The sequence below is a fragment of the Theobroma cacao genome, chromosome 7, assembly GCF_000208745.1.
Source record: "Theobroma cacao cultivar B97-61/B2 chromosome 7, Criollo_cocoa_genome_V2, whole genome shotgun sequence".
Taxonomy (NCBI): Eukaryota; Viridiplantae; Streptophyta; class Magnoliopsida; order Malvales; family Malvaceae; genus Theobroma; species Theobroma cacao.
Genome location: NC_030856.1, coordinates 9,728,515 through 9,752,177, shown reverse-complemented (window position 1 = coordinate 9,752,177; position 23,663 = coordinate 9,728,515). Strand labels below are relative to the sequence as shown.

At 35.3% G+C, this 23,663-nt stretch overlaps 3 protein-coding genes and 2 pseudogenes across 3 annotated transcripts; all 5 read right to left on the bottom strand.

Annotated features, from left to right (window-relative positions):
* LOC18594542 (probable glutathione S-transferase parC) lies at positions 1,374–4,088 on the bottom strand. Its single transcript, XM_007022131.2, has 2 exons — positions 2,120–4,088; positions 1,374–1,851 (listed from the first exon to the last, which is right to left on the bottom strand). The coding sequence occupies exons 1-2, from the start codon at positions 2,384–2,386 to the stop codon at positions 1,507–1,509; spliced, it is 612 nt and encodes a 203-aa protein (XP_007022193.2). The 5' UTR covers positions 2,387–4,088; the 3' UTR covers positions 1,374–1,506.
* On the bottom strand, positions 4,190–5,184 carry LOC18594541. The gene is made up of 2 exons (XM_018124773.1): positions 4,882–5,184; positions 4,190–4,678 (listed from the first exon to the last, which is right to left on the bottom strand). The coding sequence occupies exons 1-2, from the start codon at positions 5,079–5,081 to the stop codon at positions 4,474–4,476; spliced, it is 405 nt and encodes a 134-aa protein (XP_017980262.1). The 5' UTR covers positions 5,082–5,184; the 3' UTR covers positions 4,190–4,473.
* On the bottom strand, positions 6,934–8,471 carry LOC18594540 (mediator-associated protein 1). The gene has a single exon (XM_007022129.2). It carries the CDS (start codon positions 8,341–8,343, stop codon positions 7,192–7,194), a length of 1,152 nt encoding a protein of 383 aa, XP_007022191.1. The 5' UTR covers positions 8,344–8,471; the 3' UTR covers positions 6,934–7,191.
* Positions 19,100–20,234, bottom strand: LOC18594539 (annotated as a pseudogene).
* On the bottom strand, positions 22,498–23,541 carry LOC18594538 (annotated as a pseudogene).

Below are 23,663 nucleotides of genomic sequence, written 5' to 3'. Positions count from 1 at the left end.
AAAAGTCATGTTTTGTGGTGTGGTGTGGCTGGCCTGGGTTCCTCAGCTCTTTCCTCGAAGGTATGGACAGGTCCGGTCCGGTCCCTTTCACACGGGCAAACCAATCTCTTACAATCTTTTGCAATTAACGCTACAAGTAGTTTGAATGTTCAATTTTTGATTGACAATTGACATTCCCTGTAAGGAATTTGTTTAGGAGGAGGCTGGCAGCAAACAGAGCATAAATTTGAGGTAAAAAAAAATTAACCATGAGAGAATAACTTAATTTAGTATCAAATGAACTCAATTTACGTGCTTATGTAGGCTTATTTCATCATTTACTACTAGCTAGGCTATGTAGAAGAAATCGAGATGTTATACACAGTGAGACATATGAACTCTTCAAAGAATGGCTGCCCCTTGAAACAGAAATCCCATTGTGATTGAGCGTCAATGTTTTTATAAAATGGCATATGCGACCACATGCCAACCGACCTAATGAAAGCTTCGTTTCCCTTATCTCAACTCTCTTAACTTTACCCCAACCCCTCCTACTATAAATTCAATGGCTCTATTGCATATGGAGCAGTGTACCAATCTCCTTTTCCCATCCTTTCTCTTCATCTTTTATGACCCTTTACGAGGCTTCCTCTTCATGCTTTTTTTCTCTATCTTGCTCTTCCAATCTTATCAATCTTCAGCCAATTAACTTGTAGGTATTTTTGCCTGTTCGATGGAAGAAACAATGGCTAAGTTCCAGAACCTTGGAAGGTTCACCACCGAAGTTGCCCCGCCTCAGCTTATATCAGTTGCCAAGCCTCCATTGAGAAAAATGCTGGCTACAATAGCTGAGGAAGAAAAAGAATTCAGGGATGATGAAGTTACAGGACCAGCAGGCCGACCTACAATTCGGCTGTCAAGGCAATTAGAGTGGTCAATATTACTCCTCATCACCAAGCCAATTTAATGGCCAAACCAAACAGCCTCCTTTTTTTAGTAATGGTTGTTTTAAGGAAATAATGGCCCGGGCTAGAGGCTAATTAACCTGAATAATTGTAGATTAGGAGAAACAACTATGTTGCTATGTACAGCATTGTGTTGTTCTGGCCTTGTTTAGATTTTTTTTCTCTCCAACTTTTTTGCCCCGCAGATGAGTCAGTGTCGAGTTTGTCTCAACTCAAGTACGAAGTACTAGTGTACCATCAATAAAGCTTTCCTTCCTTCTTGTTTCTGTGGATTTATTTCTGCATTTACAGTTTAAGGTTTAAACCTTCCCACATTTTAGCACTGCCCTTTGTAAAATAAAAAAAGAAAGATCGTTTTGCTTCTCCATTTATCATCCTTGCAATCACCACTTAATGTGATTGGACACCTTTAATACAAGAAGGAGATGGTTTATTTGAATATTTTGGTATAATACATAAGCCTTTCTCATATATTTTAACAAGTGTTTATTGAAATGCAACAAAACAATAGACCGCCATATAAAGGCCTGAAGGTCTTGTAAAGGAAAAAGGGTAAACCACCTCATTTGACCTCACATTTCTTCTTAAGCTCCATAAGGAAGCAATACATTTTGCATTGGTCAGGCAGAGATTTGGACACACTCTCCCTTTCCATGCATCTTTTAGCCCATGCAACCAGCTTTGGGCACTCTGTTATGATGCTCAAGTTCCCACAGGTCTCCAGTGCATAGAACCAACTGTAGAAGGGAATCAGTGATACATCCGTAAACCCAAACTTCTCACCTCCGAAATAAGGCTTGTCTCCAAGCTCTCCTTCCAGCAGCTGGAAGCAACCAATTAGCCCTTTCTTTGCAGCTTCTTGGACCTCGCCTGTTGCTCCCCAAACTAACTTCCCCGTCGGATATATCTGCATATATTGCATATTCAATGTTAAAACTTCTAAACTAAACTAGTTACAAGAAATAAAAGAAAAAAAGTTTTTGTCCTAATAAGTTATTAATGATAAGATAGTTAAGAAAGGTCTACTATCATATTAAAATATAAACTTCTAGTCAGTTCGGTAAAGCTGATCAAGTGGTAAGGATGAGATGGGATTGCTCAACTAACAAAGCTTGAACTTAAATTAGATAGAAGACCTAAAAACTAATAGTTGGAGCAGCAGTTAAGCTTGTAACCTTTTTGTCAACAAAGTCAGCCCAGAAACTGGCATTGGCTCTGTCATAAGGATGAGAAGGGAGCAGAGGAGACCTGTCTCTCCAAACCTCATCGATGTATTGAACTATGATGAGGGATTCACAAACAGGTCTCCCCTTGTGGATCAACACAGGGATTTGCTTGTGAAGAGGATTCATCTTCAAAAGTAGAGAACTTTTGTTGCTTAGATCCTCTGCTCTTGATTCATAATCAATTCCCTTCTCTGCCAATGCAATTCTCACCCTCATTGCAAAAGGGCTTGACCAAAAATCCAATAGTATTATATCATCTTCCACTGTTTTTTGTTTGCTGTGTTTTCTGTGTTGTGGCAAAATAAGTGAATGTTACTTATCTTATATAAAGCAAACGAGACAATGAGTGAATGTTGTAGAATTCTCCTTCGGTACATTTCCAGGGCTTTCTTGGGCTTCTTTTAGTGTTAGCAGAGCTTGCGTCGGATCACACAAACTCTCGCTTAACTGTGTTCATCCTTATCCTCTAACAAGTTTTGAAGAAGTGAGCTTTGGGACTTTGATTTACATCAAGACTTTGCTAGTCAAGCCACATATCAGTCCATGTTGTCACCAAGGGTCCACGCCTCAATCTGATACACTTCAATTTTCATTTTTTTTTTTTATATTCATTGCTTTCTATTTTCTGTTCTAGTAGATTGTATCGTTGGACAAGTTGTTCTTTTTTTCCTTCTTCTGAACCTTTCAAAATAAGGTTAACACTTGGCTGCCCATTCTTTCCAAGAAGATTGACCCGCCCGATTAAGATGGTTGGACCTGATCATTTGGGCTAGGGCAGGTCTCCCAGTTTGATACCTGGAATGAAAATCGTAGTTACAAGATGGAACAATCTTCTTCCCCAACTGAGTAATTCCCTGGAAAGCTAATTCAACTAAGAAAGGTTCAAATTACCGAAGGCCTATGTCATAATCTTATTTTCATATTTACATAACAAAGTTTCTTTAATCATCCACATCCTTTATCACACCCCATGGCAACCCTTAGCAAAACTGGGGGATTAACTGCAAATGTGATCCAATATTACAGCTTTATCATCATTCTATCATAATGAAATTACCAAATCCCAATCAAATGACCAGGACGATATAATAGAGTTCTATTCACTCTAAAGTCATGATTCTTCTTCAGTTTGGCCATAGACAATATTAGAAAATTAATAAAAATTTTAAAAAAATGCTCAAAGCTACTACAGTAGTCATAATGTCAAAATAGTTGAATACAAATCTCCTTATACAATTGCAAAATGATAAAACCCTCTATTTGCACCTTACTTACAATCCATAATACTACCATTGTGGAATCATTAGCTCAAGCTCCAGGGTATCTAAAAATACAGAGAATTGGCAATCTCCTCGGCTCAACTAAGCCTAACAATCAAGAAACGGATCTCACATTTTCTGAGATACAAACAAGCATGATTCATGTGCAGCTATTTTCCTTGGAAAGCTAATTAATTAGACACTACAGAAGTCAAAAATGGATAATTCAGTGTCATAGAGATTTTTGATCCTGCTGTCATGCTCGCAAAGGGGCAAGCTGACACAAATTCCTTTTCTCACAGAGAAAAGAAAGGCCATAGGTAGTGCATTGTATCTCATTGACATAGCTTGGAATGCCTTTGACATGATACCATCACTTTTCCCTAAAGAACTAAATGAACAAGGTAGAAGTTTGATAAAAAAGCGAGAAAACTGATAGTAAGGAAGAAAAATTTAGATAACCTTATATTTCATATTGCCAAAAACTAATCTACAAATACAAATGACAGTTGAAATTAAATACCAGCAATAGCTCAACTTGTGACCATGATAGACATCTCTAATTTTTACATAAAATTAGTAAATAAGCCAAGATGTCTTAAGACTAAAGAGTAATAACATTATGCCCAAGATCTTAATTGAATTTTCACACCATTCACTCTAATACTTAAAAGAAGTTGAAGAGAACATATAAATCACTGAATGTATTCTCTTTGGGTGCATTGGCAACAAATTCATTTATCTATTCAGACCTCAGACCTCAGACCAAGTAAAACAGCTGCAATTTCATAGCATTTGTGCAAATTCAGACACAGTCCAAAACCAAACATCTCAAATTTTGTTTATAGGACAGAACTACAAAGAGCACATACACAGATACAGAGTAGAATATTATTAATTCAGCCAAATAAACTAGCTCAAAGTACTGAACTACGGATCATAATCAAGCTTAACAGGATAGGTAGTCTACAATAGTCCAGACCTTTATATTTATTTAATAATAATAATGAAAAAAAGAAGGTAAAAGACCTTAGATTAAAATACTCATTCAAATTTATAATGCTTGTCAACAGCCACAGAAACTTCCCAAGTGCAACTCATTCCTTTAGGGAACTCAACCAAGTCACCAGCACCAATCTCCACAAACTCCTTGCCTCCATCAGGGTACACCTTCACTTTACCGTCTAACAGATAACATGTCTCTTTGGCATCATATGTCCAAGGAAATTTACTAGGAGGACAACCCCACCTGCAAAATCCAAACACAATTAAGATATTCTCTCAATCTCAGAGAGCTTGGGTCATGAAGTTTACAATCTTTAGATTTCAGGTCATCATGCCTAGGTATCAATCTAACTTAACGTCGGATGAGAGAGCGTGAATCACCCAAAATAAAAAAGACCCATAAGTAAAAAATAGTAGTAGAAAAAAATATACTGAGGTTTTACATACTTGGGCCACTGGCGAACGCCAAGCTGAGAAAGTTTGGATTCTGGAGGGTTCTTTTCCACCTTGATTCCCAGTACCTCAATAGCCATGCTTTCTGCTCTTACCTTGGCGACCAAAGGATAACGCAAGGATGACTGTTTGGGCGTGGCGTGGCTTCTCAGTAACAACAAACTTGATCCCCCACAAGCAAAAGCACATGCCATTTTTCACAATTTTTTTTCTTAGTTAATCAGCCTATTTTCAGAATACGGAGGACAGGAAGAGAGGCCCAAGGTGCAATTGCATTTCATTTTTGTTTTCTTTGTATTGCAGCCATATGGGATATGGACCGTTCTTGCCTCATCCTTTCCAAGCCAATTCCTCTTTGCCATTTGGCGTTTCGACATCTATTGTAATAATTTATTTCCTTCAAACAGGTCCATAAAAATATTGCACTACCATATGTTTTTATTCAATTTGGTGATTAGTATTTGTTTATAATATGAAATCTTGAATTAAGTTTTATTGATTTTATTTTACTTTTTTTATTTAATGATTTTAATGGAAAATGTTACTAATAATTGGGGGGAAATGATCCTAATGATCATTCTTCGGAATGAAAGAGAGCAGAATAACCATTGGCAAACCCCTCCCTTTGCAATGACTAATCCAGGTGTGTAACAATAAACTAAAAAAAGTTATTAAACAAAAATATCTTTAATCAATTTTAAAAATAACTATCTTATGATTTCACATTTTTTTCATCTCTACCCATCTACCTCTGCTCGCTAAATTTCTTTCTTCACCACCAAAGGGACGGTGGCAGCAGCGGGGGTGCCACCACGGCCGGGGTGACACACACACACACACACACACATATATATATGAATGAAAGAAATATTTTACGTATATAACTAGAATGTCATGATTATATAGTCATGTTGGAGTACATGACAGTACACAGATACAAGTATAAACTGCTATAGAAATAAACTTGGAACCAGAACAAATGCACCAATCATCAGTCATTCATGTAACTAGGCAAAATTTTATATTGTTACATTCATTTTTTAAACTCTATTGATGATCAATGAGGCCAACTGTAACAAAGGTTTCTTGTAGGAATGCAAAGACTAGACTAGACTAGACTAGACCATGTTTTGACTAACTGCCATCACTCGTATAAACCTAAAGGCTCAATCTTATGGGTGCAGACTGAGTAGTGGCTATAAAAGCATGGCATTATACATTGACAACACAAGCGTTCAATCAGAACAGAGCTAGTGGAGTAAAAAGAAAAAATGGCACTTTCATGAAAGGATCAGCTGAAACAAGTGTAGGTAAACAGTCGTCAGAGGTAAAAAAATGAAAAAAGTGGCACAAACCATTGTCCCCAACAAGAAAGATAGTAATGTATAGTCAAGCTTCAGAAACCACCATGCTAAAAAGCAATACAGCCACGACAAAACACAAGAACTCCAAACTAATGTAGATCTTTCCAAGAAAATAGATTATGGAAAACTACAACGCAAATTTCATCTTAAGTAAATGGATAAATAGCCAACAAAAACAGTTTCTGCAGATTACTTACCATCAGACACCCACTGGATCACCGGTATAACAGAAAAATCACTATTATTTCTAATCCCTTAATCCAACTCTATAACATCAGATAAAACCAGAATGAGACATGCACACCACAGAAAAGAAAATAAAATAAAAAGAGCAGGGCACAAAAGTCAAAACTTTCCAAGTTTTACTTTTAATTGAGTCCAAACGCAAGTAGAGCACTAAAATATCCCTCAACCAAATATGGGTGCAATAAGCCTAAGGAGAGGAAAGATTTTTATACACTAAGGAGCTCAATGAAAGTTTTAAACAATGAACCTAGGCTTTTGATGATAAGCTCCTAGGGTCTTCCAATTCAATCATGAATCAAAATTTCTGCATTTGCTATATACTGACTAGTTAATTAACACTGATATTTCCTCCAATTGCCTTTCACACTAACAACTTGTGAACAAGGTAGCAACATAAAAAATTAGCAAAACAGAAGGCATCCAGGCAATTCATACGGAGGGAAAAATCTCCAAGATGATCTATAATTCAAACATTAAGCAAATCCAAACATAGCAAATTGCAATTAACAGCATGCTATTACGCAGATATAATAAGCAGTTACTCTCTATGCAAGAGATTAATATAATCCAAGTTAACCAAAATTAAATGCTACACATAAGTCTCAATTGAACAAAAACAAAAACAAACTCCCAATAACCACAGATATAACATTTCTTTAAAATGCTCAAAAAACTAACTACTTATACCAGCACCCTATTTGTCTTCAGACTTGTAAAATTCCAACAACATCTTAGCCTCCTCCTTGATCAACTCAGAACGTTGTAAAAACAGCTCCAACTCTGCAATTTGCAATTTCCTCCACTTCTCTTCCAAAGCTGCTCTCTTTTCTGCCCCAATTATCTCCAATCCGTTCTTTAAAATTTTTTCTTCCATACCAGCAAGACCAATGCTCTTATCAAAGAAACTAGCTACACTCTTAGACTTCTTATCAAGATCCATTGGCTCCACGTTCTTCTCTGGTGAAAAAATTTCTGGTTTCACTACAGGCAAAGCTTTAGTGTTTCCCTTAGTTTTCCCGTTTGACTTCACAGCAGAAGACTCAGTTTTTCCACTGATCCCTTCTTTACCCCATATTTTCTTCGACAAGTCAAAGGCCTTCTGCTCATGGACTTTAGAAAAAGTCTTATCCTCGCCTTTCTTTCCTTTAACAGCATTGTTTTCAAATTTTTTTCTTAACCTCCTAATTTTATCCATCAACTGAGCTTTGGTAACATCAATATGAATTGATTTCTTCACAAAATCATAAAATGCGTTCATATCAGCACAAGGATCAGCCCCCTTTTTAGCATAATAATCCAACATACCTTTTAACACAGCAATTTCATCATCTTCACTAAACAGCCGCTGGAAGAGCTGTTTCTTTGCATCTTCTCCAGTCTTCTTCACCTCCTCAACAACAGCGACCTCGGTTACTTCTTCCCCAGCTTTTTTCTTGGCCCGTTTCACATCCTTGGGTTCTTGCTCTGAGTCGCTGGGCCGCTTAGTTGAAGAAGCTTTAATCGGTGAAGCCAATGGTTTGGATCTAGGTTTTTTGGTGTTTGAAGCTTCTTCCATAGGTTTTGTTGCAATAGGCTTGGGAGTTTGGCTGTCGGTGTCGGATTCAGACTCGGAATCCGTGTCAGAGTCATCAGATTCATCACCAGGGGTTGCAGCGGTGGCAATATCAGGCTTTTTAGGAGGTTGAGTTTTCTGGTTTTGTGAGGTAGTTTGGGTTTTTGGCTCTTCCTCCTCTTCTTCAGATGAAGACCCTTCTTCTTCCTCAGAGGAAGTCTCCTCCTCTTTTTCTTCTTCAGATGAAGAAGCAGTGGGTGGATCTTCAATGGGGTTTGAACGCTTTCGTGCCATCGATTTTCAAACAGAGAAGAGATTAAAAAAGTGTTAGGGTTTTGGTGGGTTTGATGTTTTTATAGAGAAGAGCTGTCAAGCTGGAAATTCCGAAGCCTGTGACTTCACCTTTCACTGATATTTAAACGTATAAAAGGAAAGGAATCCATCCACCCGACTCGTCCAACCCTAAATTTTTAAAAGAGTAAAAACAAAACCTTATGAGTGGGCTTCATGGAGCTGGATCTTGGGACACCAACCAAGTTTTAGCCCATTAAGTACTCTAGCTAATAATTTTAATACTAAGTTAAATAAGATTTTTTTATGTAAGTAAAATAAGAAAATTAATAGTCCTATTAACTTATAAAGAATCTTTAATTGAAATGGTTCAATGAAATTTAATTTTATAAAAAAATAATCCTTTAATTCAAAATTTTTCATTAATCATAATGTTGAAAAGATGAAATTTAAGAAGATAGTAGTAATATTTAAGAAGTTAAGTTTATTAATCTAATCCCCTTTGTCTATTTCAAATATTAATTGTTCATTTCTTTTTTCACTTAAGGTTACTAATATTTAATATATTTTATTTCGTTATAAATTTAAATTGAAGAATGGATAGATGTTATGTAAATGATTAAATAAGCAATAATATTAATAAATGCATCATACAATATTTTAATTTTAAAGTATCACAAATTCATTTTTATCAAGTGTGAATTGGTTGTTACCTTAGAGGTCTAAAGTTGAATCTCTAACTCTCTCTTGTATCTTTCTATATGTATCCCAAAATAGAAAAAATATTATCAAAGTGCAATGGGTTAATTTCTCTACCCACATGTAATTCATTAGAGAGAAAAAGGCAAACATAGGATGGATCTTGGACTGAGTTTGTATTATAATTTATGACTAACTAAGTCTCTACTCTTCTATTGTACCCTAAACTCTTGAAGTACTCTTTTGTTTAATTAAGGGATTTAAGTAGTTTTCATATAAATAAGACTTCAATTAAATAAACTAATACTTCAAAATTTAATTGATTCATACCATAGAAAGGATAAGGAGTTGGCAGAAAATTTAGAAAAAATATAAAAACTTTTCATTATTTTAACCTAGATTTATAATCCGCCTAAATATATGACAAGTTGACATGCATGTGGAGGCATAGCATGTAGCAACATGCTAGCCCAAGGCGGCATCATGGCAGGAAAGCTTGGCCAGCCACTGACACACTATGATGACTGAACACAGCTACTTTGCTGCCTCCAATAGCATAACTGCAGACAAATAAGCCAGCTGCCAGCCGTTGCTGTAGGTAGAAAATTTGGTTTGTTTATGTCCTAGGTCGCAATTTGACGAAGAAACATGATTGTCAACTGATATATATATATATTTCTTTATTTTTTTATTGTATGTTTTTAATTAATGTACTTCTTCCCCTAAAGGATAAAGATAATTATTTACATACACATACATGCATGCATTGTTTCTTTCATGTGCAAAGGCTTGATTTCTCTAGCCATAAATAAGTAATATCAAGAAATTGTCTTTGCCTGTAAAATGTCATCTAATCCACGAAGCAAAGCGGCCCATATAAATGGATTTGACAATTTCCCAAACTTGTTTAGCATGCATTAAAATGCACTAGCTAGTTCTGCATGACTACAACATTATGGCTAGTCGGCTACCGTCCACCTCTCGAGGTTGTCACTCAGGCGGAGTTGGTCAACTATTTATCGATAACAAGAACCAAAATCCAAGGTGTCCCGATGCAAATCTCCTTTTGATTTATACAACTGCTTCAGAAACCGTGATTGGGTTACTTTAAGAGACTTAGACACACGCTCTCGATCTTTCTGCATAAGTGTCTTTCCCCAGTCCACCGCCTTTGGGCACTCTTCCATTCCATAATGTTAAGATTCCCAGGTGTCTCGAATGCATGGAAAAAATGCTGTAGAAAGGACTAAGAACTATATGCACAGGGTTCAAGGTTTTGCCTCCAAGCTCTGCTTCCAATGTTTTGAAGCTCTCCTCTCAATGAGATATTTTTCTTTGCTGCCTCCTAATTGGTTTCACCTTTTGGCGCCCACAACATCCCCAACAGCGTAAATCTGCAATTAACACCCCTTGTTTTGTCATTAAGGATGAAAGAAAGACTAAACTAAGTCAGGTTTGGTTAATGTTTTTTTGAACAAAAAAATAAAAATCTTAACTATCTATCTATATACAAAACATGAAATAAGTTTAAGTGACCTTTTTTTTCCATATAATCATCCCGGAACGCTCTCTCATACTGATCCCAAGGCAGCAAATGAGATTTGTCATTATATTCTAAACTTCATCAATGTAGTAAATAATGAGGAATGATTGGCAAATGGGTCTACCCTTAGGATCAAAACAAGGATTTCCTTATGAACAGGGTTTATCTTCAGAAGCAATGGGCTTTTGTTGCTCAAATCTTCTTCCCTTGACTCAAACTCGACTGCTTTCGCTTCCAATAGAACCACGTCGTTTGCCATATATAATTTTAACAATTTTCAGCTGTTTTTTCAATAGAGTATAATGATAGCAGTTAGCTGATTCTCTGGCGAGTTGCTTGATGGTAAAGAGTTTGTCGCATAAGCCTGGCATACGTTATTTGACCAAGTCAAGGGGCTGGTTACCGCTTTTAAACTGAAGAAAATAGAAGCTGAGTTTTCCAGGTAAATTAATGGAAGCAGTAGCTTAATAAAACAGAGAAGAAGATGAAGCAAAGAGACATTCGAAGCAGTAGAATAAGATATTTGGCCCAAAAACAAAGTTTTCATTTCTCATATTTATATTATGACAATTCAAACGTTTCCTAACGAACCTGATCAAATAATAAATTTCATACTGACCAATAAATAGCTCAACGGTAAAATGAAACAGACAAACCATGACTGTTAAGCCTTGAAATAGAAAATGAAAAGTAGACTAAAACAACACCATAAGATGCGTATAAGACTCAAGTAAACTAAGCCAAACAACATTAGCAACATCGTTTGGATACAACAAACTTAAAAAAACAAAAGAATAACACGACACGTTTTGAAAGCTCAACTTATCCAGTTGCAATTACTGATAAGTTGTCAACATTAATCAGAGTTTTCTTGTCTTACTTGAAACCCAGCTCATCCAGTAGCTTCCTCAACCATAGAGCATGGTTGGTAGCAGCTGCACAAAGAAATGTACTCTACCTTAGCTATTGACTAAGCTACAACTTGCTAGATTTTGGAACTCCAGGCAACAGCACTTTCAAAAGAAAAAACAAAAACCTCTTGTGCTTTTAGAATCATCCAAACAACTAGCCCAATCACTATCTAAAAAACCTATCAGCTAACTGCTCTCCTGCTTCATGTACACCAGTCCATAATCCACAGTTCCTTTAACATACCTTAGGACCGTTTTAGCTGCTACAAAGTGTTTCTGAAGGATTTTGCATGAACCTTGACAGCAAACATGTTGCAAACATTACATCAACCCTTGTGGTTGCTAAGTATAGTAAAAAACCAAGGATGCTTTTACATAATTGCCCAGTTGCCTTACCAGCACCATCATCTGTACTGAACTGGGCACCAATGCACAATGGGGTATTCACTACCATGCACATACTCATATTGAACCTTCTTAGCAGATCCTTGGCATATTTACCTTGATGCATAATGACTTTATCAGTTGCTGGCACCACTTCCATGCCAAGAAAATAGGTAATCACTCCTTAATCAGTCATTTCAAACTCTTTCTTCATCTAAGATTTAAACTCAGACAAATATTTGTTGGTGTATTTTCAAAATTAAAGGTTATGTCACATAATGAAAAACTATCTTAGCTCAAAGGTTATGTCACATAAAGTGACATAGAGTGACTATTGGATTATAGGTAGGTTTTCATGTGAATGGTTATGTATCTTGGTAAAATGACATCCAAAATTTATGAGACAAATTGAAAAAATATCATAGCTCAAAAGTTTAAATATAAAAAGTTATTGTTTCAAATTATAACTTAAAGTTTATATTTTATGGAATGAATAGTTATCCTTTCATAAAATGATTATTGAAATAATACTTTTATCCAAAAGTTGTGTTTGGCAAAATGTAAATATATTTTTTAGACAAAATGATGCCTTAATGAAAGAGTTCTGTCCTTGAAGAAGAGACATTTGCAAGCCTATATAAAATGCTTGTTGCTAACCATTTTGATATATCAAATCAAAAACAAAACAAGAGTAGAAAAATTAAGAGCAAGAAAAGTGTTGTGTTCTATTAACATAAACACTTAAGTTTCATCAACTACAAAAGCGTCTAAATTCCTTATAATCTACTTGCTGCAGAAGCAAGCTCTAAGACCGAACAACTTTGCAAACCCTCGGGTGTATCTAGCAGTTTACTCTCGTAAAGTGCAATATGAAGTTAGACGTTGACTTCATTGTATCTAAGGCTATTCACATTATTTTCATTTGCATACCGAATAGTTAGGGCAAAATAAATCTTAAAGATAACGTCTATTGAAAGGCTCACCTTGAAGCCACTTTTGCCTATTCTTAAATTTCATCTAAACCCCATTTGCACCAACAATATTTACCTTATAGACTAGTAATCAATAAATCATCCACATATAATGCTGCTATAAGTACCACAGTACAATTTTCATACTTCACATACAAGGTGGCTTCATTTATGCTCCTCTAGAACCCTTGGTTCTTGAAATAGTCATCAATTCTGGTATATTAGGCTCTTGGAGCCTGTTTTAGGCCATACATAGCCTTGACAAGTTTGCACACTTTCTTGTCTGAACCCTTCTGAACATATCCCTCAAGCTACTCAATGTATATATCTTCAATTAGAATGCAATTAAGAAAAGCTGACTTGACATCAAGATGATAAATTCTCCATCCCTCCCTTAATGACAAAGCAATAAGCATTCTTATTGTGTCATGTTTGGCAACTGGAGTAAAAGTCTCCACATAATCAACCCCATAGAGTTGAGCATAACCTTTAACCATCAATCGAGCTTTATACTTATTTACAGAGCCATCAAGATTGAGTTTGGTTCTGTAAATCCACTTAACTCTAATAATATTCTTGTCAACAGGCTTGCAACAAGATCCCAGTCTTATTCTTGCTGATTATCTTCATTTCATTATCCATAGCTGACTTCCAATGACCTTCTAAATGAGCTTCTTTGAAATTTGCAAGTTCAACTAAGGTTACATTGCATCAACTATGTATATCTACTAAACTCCTAATGCCTTTGACAACTTTACTTTCATCCTCCAAGTCAGAGTCATCATCCAAATCATTATGCTTTACCACATTATCATATACAGTAGTGAAATCAAACTAATCCGCAAGGTATTAGGCCAATTCCAACTTTGACCTTCATCAAACATCACATCCCTACTCACAAACACCTTTTTTAACTCAAGATCATATAACCTGTAGCCTTTTGAGACTTCATTATAACCAACCAAGACTACTGCCACAAATTTAAGATCAAACTTAGTCTTCTAAACATCTGATACTTTAGCATAACAGGTACAGCCAAAGGTTTTCAGATGTGAAACACTTGGTTTATGATCAAACCACAGTTCATAAGGGGTTTTTGTTGTCCAGAACTCTAGTATAAGCTTTATTTAGAAAATAATTAGCTGTATTTACAACTTTTACCCAAAATACCCTTGGCATCTTCATCTAGTACAATAAGCATCTTATCATCTCAACTAAAGTTCTATTCATTCTCTCAGCTTTTCCATTCTGCTGAGGCTTATATGATATAGTTAGCTGATGCTGGATTCCCAAAGACTCAAGGTACTACTCAAACTCAGCAGATGTATACTCCTTGCCATTGTTAGTTCTCAAAGTTCTTACACTCTGACCTGAGAAATTCTCAGCAGCTACCTTAAACTTCCTAAAGTAGCTCAATGCTTCAGATTTCTGCTTCAAGAAACATATCCAGTAATACTTTGTATAATCATCAATAAGATGATATAATACCTGCTTCCACTGAGTGAAGCAATCTTCATTAGACCACTAAGGTCTGTATGCACCAATTCAAGCTTCTTGGTAGCCTTCCATCTTCTTTTTTTAGGAAATGGTTTCCTTGTCTGCTTTCTAAATTGACAAGCTTGACAATAAAAGGGAGATAGGCCATGTGGAGCAAAAAGTGAAGGAAGAAAAAAAATTTGTGATGTGGCCGACCATGTTGGAACAATGTGGAAGTTTGTGGAACATTCAAGAAAAAATAATATATATATATTAATTATATATATATATATATATTATATACTAATATGTAATTGAGTAAGCTAAGTAAAGAAGACAAAGAAGAAGAGAGGTCGGTTGAGGGAGAGTAAAAGAGAAACAAAAGAACAAAGAAGGAGCCGAGAGAAAGAAAAAAAAAGAGGAAGAGAAAACCGTGCGTGAGAAAGAAAAATAAAAGGAAAAGAGAGCTGAGTTGAGGGGCTGTTTTTGCTACCATTCCAGAAGGAAAAGAGAGTCATTTAAGGGCTGATTTTGGAGGCTGAAAAGTGCAGCTTTGCTGCTGATTTTGGAGGCCAAAAAGAGCAGAATATTGCAGCAAAAAATTTAAGGTTTGAGGTGCTATTTTGATGGTTAATTGTTGTTGTTTTGGCAGTAAATTTTTGGAGGGAAAAGTGCAACTTAGCTGCTGATTTTGAAGCCAATATGAACAGCTTTAGCTGCTGAAAATTATTGGTTGAAAGAAGCAAGAAATTGTGGCCGGCTGTGAGAGGGAGAGAGAGGAAGATAGTGGGACGGGTTGAGCATGTGAAAAGAAAAAAAAGAAAGATAACAAGGGCTGCTGGACGGTGGAGGAAAGAAAAGAAAAGAAAAGAAAATAACAAGAAAGGAAAATGGGCATGGTCCAATTAAAAAGAAATGGGAGAAGTCCATGAATAAGAGTCCAAAAACAACAAAGGAAGAAAAATCCAAAAGAAAAGGAAGGTGGAGATTTGGGCCAACCTAGCTTAATTGGGTAAAATTTCTTTACTCTTCACCATGACTTATTTTGAAATTGGACTATATGGAGGCTAGCTTATTTTATTTAATTATGCATTAGTTAGTTGGTGATATGAAGTAAATTTAAGTTGCTTAGAAGGTTGAAATAGGCACTTAATACCATAAATAAGTTACCGGTGTTAATAATCTAAAGAATTATGTGAACGAAGGATGAAATCAATTATAGTAAAAATGTATTAAGATGTGAATTAGGTGAGTGAAATTATGATAGAATGAGAGAAAGAAAAGTAGAATTGATACACTAAATGTATTGAATTTAAATGGTTGCTAGGAAAGCATGTTGAACGAAGTAGGTGACGGGCAATTAGGAATAATTGCATGCGTATACGAATCAATAGCGACGTAGAAATCCCGCTATTGTGAGGTGAGTAACCTTACCATCATTTTAATTATTTAAAGTATGTTTTTAATCAGTTTTGGTGAAATTTTATGAAAAATAAGTTTAAATGGTAAATCTTTGTGTTTTACAAACAAAATGTGTTTACATGAAAAGATTTTATAAATTGTCTTGAAATTGAATAATGATTTTGAAAAACAGAGTAATTGGAGACCATTTATTGTGTTGTAAAATTTATGATTTGAATCAAATGGCTTATGACAATATTTGCATGAATTGTTGAATTAATATTTGTGTTGAAATATATGAAATATGTATTTAGCCTTGAAAGGCTGTGAATTACAATAATTGCCATATCATGTTATTGAATTTTATTGATTTGTGAGATAATTATTAGCTTACTACAGTAGGCGAGTTCCGTGGACCAGCCTATAAGAAGGGCACGATAACCCCGTTTATATGTGCTCACCTCGGTTATAGAGACGCGTAGGGTAGCTCCTGAGGTGATATTTGAGTTCACTTTACGCCGAACCACCACGTGATGGTGAACTCAGCCAACGCCAAGGAACGACTGTGATATCCAACGAAAAATGTGTTTTATGTGAAATATGAATTTTTAACAGCCTTGGCGGGCTCAAGTGTACGCCTCTGATCAATGTGTCATCGAGTACTATTTGATGGCATGAGCTAAATGTTTATGAAAGTCATAAGCCTTAATGAGAAATTAAATGAAATACAACCGTTTGCATGGGTTGGGATAAATTTTCAAATTGTGAAATACTTAAAAATGATGAGATATTTTAATTGTCTCCTTTTACTCGGCTTTAGCTTATTTAAATGATGTTTGTTTACTTATTGAGATTTTATAATCTCACCACCCTCCTTTCCACCCATTTCAGGCTCCGAGTAGGCTATAGATAGCTGATTCCATTGAGGGCTTCTATTGGATTAACGTCCTCCACACTGTAGGTTCACAGTTTTCTTTATTCTAGTTATTTGTGGGACCACTTGATATTGTAAATTTAAATTAATTTAAATACTCTAGTGTATTACGTTACAGTATGAATGAATTTATTTTATTTTTACGTTTCAAAAAGTATTTACGTATAACTCTAAAATTACTATTTATAAAAAAATAAATATTTTATTGAAATTTTGTTTTATCTTTTTAATATATTCAAATAATTATAATTTCATTTTAAATAAAGATTTTAGATGCTTAAACTTATTTTTGATTGTGAATTATGTGATTAGTACTTGCTTACTAAATTTTTAATTGGTTTCAAAATTTTTCAGTGAAAAATGACCAAAATGCCCTTGGAGATGAAAACTTTTATTTTATCTGTTTTAAGTTGGAAATAGCTCAAAATCCTTTGAAACATAATATTTAGCAACGGTTACTCACTAGGGGAAATGAGAAACTGATATTAAGCCTTGCGGGATTTTGGTTGGTATTCCGAGAAATGAGTGCCCATCGGGGCACCGCAACGGTTGTCACGGGCTCGAAGAGAGTTTCGGGTTGTGATAATAAGTGTCAATGTATTGTAGTTAACATGGCCAATTCTTTTATGCCATACTTTAAACATATCCAACTCATTGTATAAAGCCAAGTGAGCAGCATTGGCCAAATTCAAAGGATAGCAATTGTTCTTCATAGCAACTATAAACAGCTCATTATCTTGAGAATCAAACACTTTGCAACCATCATCTTTAAATAGAATAGTATAATGTTCCCTAGCCAATTGTCCCACACTCAACAGATTATGATCAGCATCAGGAACATGATGCACACTTGTAATACTTGTATTACTTGAAGCTATCTTAATATTAATAGTACATACTCCTAAAATGTCCAGATAATTCCCATCTCCTATCTTTACTTTTGTCTTAAAGCTTGTGTCAAGAGTAGTGAAAAGAGATTTGTTACCTATCAAATGATGTGAACAAGAATTGTCCAGTAACCAAACATTGGTTTTGCTAGAATTCTTACCAATTGTTGCCATAAACAAAACCTCATTAGTGTCTCCTTCTACTTGTTCAACAACAGCAGCTTTTTTAGATATTTTAGAATGATTTTTATAGACCTTTTCAACATGACCTTGTTGATTACAAGCCTTACATCTTACATTAGGCCTAAACAAATAGTATTTCTCTATGTGATTGGTTTTCTTACGATGTTGACATGGTGGAAATTCTTTCTTCTGATCTCTCTGTCGAGTATCTCTATTCTTTCTACCTTTGTTTTTCTTATCAGCTGAACTACCCTTGAAGCTATTACCACTCATCTTCACATTCTTAGTTTTAGCTACTAAGGCAAAATCTGCTGGACTTCTCTACCTAAATTCTCTCCTCTGTTTAAGACCCTATAGTGTATTAACTAGTTCATTTGGTGTTACCTGAGCAAGATCTATAGAATCCTCTAATGGAGAAACCTTAGAATCATATTTTTCAGGCAAACTAACCAACATTTTGCTCACTAATCTTTCTTCTATTATCTCCCTCCCTAGTAACCTCAATTGGTTCACTAGTCCCATCATTTTTTCAGAAAATTCTTTTTTGTTTTCATTGTCCTCCATTCTAAGCATTTCAAATTTCTGAGTAAAATTAAATACCTAAATCTGCCTAATTCTTTCACTTCTAAAATACTCATCACTCAAGTAATCCCAAACTTGCTTAGGAGTTCTTAAATGCATAACTCTAGTAAATATTTCATCAGATAAAGCTGAATGAAGGCATGACAAAGTTTTGTACCTTTTGGATTTGTCCTCCTCAAATTGCCTAATCGAGCAATGGTCAGATTAGCTCTTATCTGAACAGGCTCTTCATCAGATTCCACAACTTCCCAAAGAGTGAAAGCCCTGAGGTACAACTCTATTTTCACACACCTAAAAGAGTAATTTTCTCTAGTAAATCTTGGAAGAGCAGATGAGTTAAAGCCTGAAGTCATGATGAAGTTGAACTTCAGTCCCTTAAGATCACATATAATGCTTTGATACTAATTGAAGAAAATAGAAACTGAGTTTTCCAGGTAAATTAATGGAAGCAGTAGCTTAATAAAACAGAGAAGAAGATGAAGCAAAAAGAAATTTGAAGCAGTAGAATAAGATATCTAGCCAAAAAGCAAAGTTTTCATTTCTCATTCTAGTATTTATATTCTGACAATTCAAACGTTTCCTAATGAACCGGATCGAATAACAAATTTCACACTAACTAATGAATAGCTCAGCAGTAAAATGAAACAAACAAACAAACCATGGCTGTTAAGCTTTGAAACAGAAAATGGAAAGTAGATTAAAATGACACCATAAGATGCGCATAAGACTAAAGTCAACTAAGCCAAACGACATGAGCAACATTGTTTTGGATACAACAGACTTAAAAAAATAAAAGAATAAAACGACACGTTATGAAAGCTTAGCCTATCCAGTCAAGAAACACCATTGTTTCGCTCCAAGTGCCTTTCTTCACTTTCAAAGTTGAAGCTTCCCGCTTGCTCTTCGAACACCTTCATTACCAAATTGTGACTTACCTTTCAACATAAACTCTTGGATTTAGAGATGATGACATCAATGTTGACGTGGTAAATTTGCTAACGTTATAGCTTCATGAAATCAATGTCTCTCAATCAAACCCAACATCTTTTTGAGCCCTAGAGCTGCTTCGTAGGTCTTGAATTTGTCAAATAAAGACTCTTTTTCCATGCATCTGTTTGCCCATGCCACAAGCCTAGGGCACTCAGCTTCCATTCTGAAGTTTCCAAGGGCCTCGAATGAATGGAAAAGGCTGGAGAATGCAATCAGATCTAAGTCTACAAAGCTAAAGGTGTCGCCCCCGAAAGACGGCTTCTCTCCAAGCTCTTTTTCCAATGTTTTGAAGCTTTCTACCAATTCCTTCGCTGCCTTCTTGGCTTCATCACTTGTTGATGTCCATAACTTGCTTCCAATAGGGAAAATCTGTGTTCATAATCCCTTCTTAGTCATAAAATCATCCAAAAATAATGCTAATGAGACCTAAAAAGAAAAAGACCAGTATTTTAAAACCATAATTTAAGAAATTTAACCCCAAGATAATTAAATGTCATTTTTCTGAAGAGATAAATTTAACTCATTTCAAATCGTAGGATTTCTTTTTATAGTTTAATCAATAAATGAAGGATATATAGTTTACCTTTTGGTCAATATAATTAGCCCAAAACCTGGCATGAGCTCTCTGGTAATGATCAGAAGGCAGCAATGGGGCATCGTGATTCCAAACCTTATCAATGTATTCAACTATGATGAGTGATTCACATATGGGTCTTTCCTTGTGAATCAAAACTGGGACTTTCTTATGAATGGGGTTCATCTTTAGAAGCAGTCGGCTCTTGCTGTTGAATACATCCTCTTCCTCTGTCTCAAATTCCACTCCCTTCTCTGCCAAGGCTATCCTCTTACTCTTGTGGCATAAGGGCCAGGCTGAAAATTCAGGAGAACAACTTGATCTGCCATTTCTAAGCAACCAAAATTAAGCCTCTTAGCTATTTGTGATGGTATTTGGAGATCTTTTTGTTGCAACGTTAGGGCAAAGGGAAATGTGTCTTATTTATAGCTAATTCCAATGGCAGCTTTTGGTTGTCAAGGTCTAGGATTGAGGCAGCCGCCATACAGCTGGAGATTTTCTTTTTATATCGTTTGCAGAAGGGACATTTGGTTGGTCAAATGTTCTGTTCCTATTCATGCATCCAATGTCTTGAAAACAAATCGAAACACAATATCGTGCAACAAGAAAAAGAAGAAGAAAACTTTGCGAATTCAACGGGGATCGTGCTTTGTACTTTTGTATGGCCAGTTGAACTAAACAAAAGTTAGAGGAATTCAATTCTATTGTGGAGACTTAGCAATGCTGTCAACTTGGAATCATTGCTTATCATCTGAAGATGGGACTTCTATTATTGTTTTGGTATTACCTAAAAGTCTAGAAATCTTAATAAATAAATATGTTTAAATTGAATTTATTATCAAACATCACTAATAGACCAAAAAAATAATGTAAACTTGACTATAAACATAGACTAAACCACCTCAATTATGTGATCAATTTGTTTTCGTCTTAAGCCTTAACCCATATAATGTAAAGAATTAATTTTCATGTACTTTTTTTACGTTCAAAATGCCTATATACTTTGGGTAACAAATTGATAGCTATATAATAATTATAATTATAAGCTCAAAACATGTATTAATTAATGAACATTTATTCAATATTTTTAAAAAAATTATTGAAATTACATATATTAAATTAATTCAATCATTAATCCCATCAACGCTAACTCAAATTGCTATGACGTAATCTATACCCATAATCAAAACTTTAGTTTGTTCACATTCAAATAACTGTAAAAGCTTTTGAATTAATTCACATATATATTTGAGATCATATTTCACCCTTTCCATTGCTGATCATCATTATTTTTTTATTGTTGTGAATGACTCTACCAAATTTACAAAGACTTAGTTTCTTAATGAGGTCCAAATCTGATGTTTTCACTATAATCCTTTCTTTCTATAATATGATTTGTAATCAGTTCAATGAATCAATGAAGATCAAAAAGTCGAATAATGGACTTGAGTTCAATATAATAGAATTTTATTCTTTAAAAGAAATGATGCACACTTATTGATAATAGCTAGATCCATTCTATTTCAATCTTCATTATCTCTAAGGCTTTAGGGAGCTTCTGTTCAATCTTCACACGCATTATCAACAAAATTTCTACTCCAACACTAGAAAACAAGATTCCATATGAACTGTTTTTTTCACAAACTCCCAACCTACACACACCTTGAAGTATTTGGTTCCTTGTGTTTTGTATCAACGTTTTCTCACAATAGACAAAAATTTTTATTGCATTTTTATTGAATATCCCATTGATTACTACTAGAAATTAACAAAAGGTATAGTTCATGGACAAAAGTAAGCAACCTTATCCATTAAAGGATGCTATTGTCTACTGACAATTGGCAGGAAAGTTGCTTTATTTGACTTTCAGAGGACCTGATATCTCATATGCAATTCAGCCACTTTCCAAATTCATGGATAAACTAAGCAACCTTCACTTACAAGTTGCTCCTAGTGTACTGAGATACCTAAAGGGAGCACCAGGATAAGGAATCCTCATGTCCTCAAAATCTAGTTTACAAGTACAAGCCTATAGTGATAATGACTAGGTAAGGTGTTATGATTTAAGAAGGTTTGTCATTGACTTTAGAGTTTATCTCGATCAATCGCTAATTAGTTGAAAATTCAAGAAACAAAATGTAATTGTGAGAAGTTCTACAGAAGCTGAATACAGATAAATGGCAACTACATGCTGTGAAGTAAAATTTTTATTATCTTGGGGTCGTCGAGTTATAGGGGACAGGGGTGATGTAAAATTTTACTAGCTGGTGGATCAAAATGTAGAATAGAGTATGTAGAGTTGCAGGCTCTTTGTTAGAAGTTTGATTTGGTTGGGCTTTTTTTGACAAGGGCAGAACTTAGGTGAGATTCCTTAGACCTTTATCTAAGTTGTGGCTATTCACAACATGAATGAATGAATCTAATCATACAAAAAACAAGCACAACCGGCATTCAGCTTTCCTTGATCGTTTCTTTTTTTCTCGAGAATATCCGATAACAAGTAAAATTTTATTTCTCAAGTAATAACAACGAAATGAGCAGCTTGCAATCTCAAAGGGAGAACAAACATAAGAAAACAAATTATAAAATCAAATAAAAAGTTTTACACATGCTTCACGCATGGCATAACCCTTGTTATTATTGAACTATAGCTTCATGAAATCAATTCTCTCAATCAGAACCCGACATCTTTTTGAGCCCTAGAACTGCTTCATGGGTCTTGAATTTGTCAAACAAAGACTTAGAGACACTCTCCCTTTCCATGCATCTGTTTGCCCATGCCACAAGCCTAGGGCACTCAGCTTCCATGCTGAAGTTTCCAAGGGTCTCAAATGAATGGAAAAAGCTGGAGAATGCAATCAGAGCAAAGTCTACAAAGCTAAAGGTGTCACCCCCGAAATATGGCTTCTCTCCAAGCTCTTCTTCCAATGTTTTCAAGTTTTCTACCAGTTCCTTTGCTGCCTTCTTGGCTTCATCACTTGCTGATGTCCATAACTTGCTTCCAATTGCGAAAATCTGCGTTCACAATCCCTTCTTAATCATAAAATCATCCAAAAATAATGCTAATGAGACTTAAAAAAAAAAGCCTAGTATTCTCAAACGATAATTTAACAAATTTAACCCCAAGATAATTAAATGTCATTTTTCTCAAGAGATGAATTTATAACTCATCTGAAGTCGTAGGATCTGTTTTTATAGTTTGCTTAATAAAGAAAGGATGTATAGTTTAACTTTTGGTCGATATAATTAGCCCAAAACCTGGCATGAGCTCTCTGGTAATGATCAGAAGGCAGCAACGGGGAATCGTGATTCCAAACCTCATCAATGTATTCAAGTAAGATGAGTGATTCACATATGGGTCTTTCTTTGTGAATCAAAACCGGGACTTTCTTATGAATGGGGTTCATCTTGAGAAGCGGCTGGCTCTTGCTGTTGAACAAATCCTCTTCCTTTGTCTCATATTCTACTCCCTTCTCTGCCAGAGCTATATATCCTCACTCTTGTGGCATAAGGGCTAGGCTGAAAATTCAGGAGAACAACTTGGTCTGCCATTGCTAAGCAACCTAATTAAGCTTCTTCTTTCTTTGTGATGGTATTTGTAGAGTTCCTTTTTTGGTGCAATGTCAAGGCAAAGGGAAATGCGTCCTATCTATAGCTAATTCTCATGGAAGCCTTCGTTCGTCAAGATCTAGGATGGAGGCAACCGACGTACGGTTTTAATAAAAGCCAAGATTTCTTTTTTTGTTTTAGTTTTCAGAAACGACATTTGGTTGGCCAAATGCCGCATG

Coding starts and splice junctions, on each gene's coding strand:
- LOC18594541 (XM_018124773.1), bottom strand. CDS start 5,081: ATGGCATGTGCTTTTGCTTGTGGGGGATCAAGTTTGTTGTTACTGAGA. Junction 4,679..4,881: donor GGCGTTCGCCAGTGGCCCAA/GTATGTAAAACC, acceptor TGGATTTTGCAG/GTGGGGTTGTCCTCCTAGTA.
- LOC18594542 (XM_007022131.2), bottom strand. CDS start 2,386: ATGAGGGTGAGAATTGCATTGGCAGAGAAGGGAATTGATTATGAATCA. Junction 1,852..2,119: donor CTGACTTTGTTGACAAAAAG/GTTACAAGCTTA, acceptor CAATATATGCAG/ATATATCCGACGGGGAAGTT.
- LOC18594540 (XM_007022129.2), bottom strand. CDS start 8,343: ATGGCACGAAAGCGTTCAAACCCCATTGAAGATCCACCCACTGCTTCT.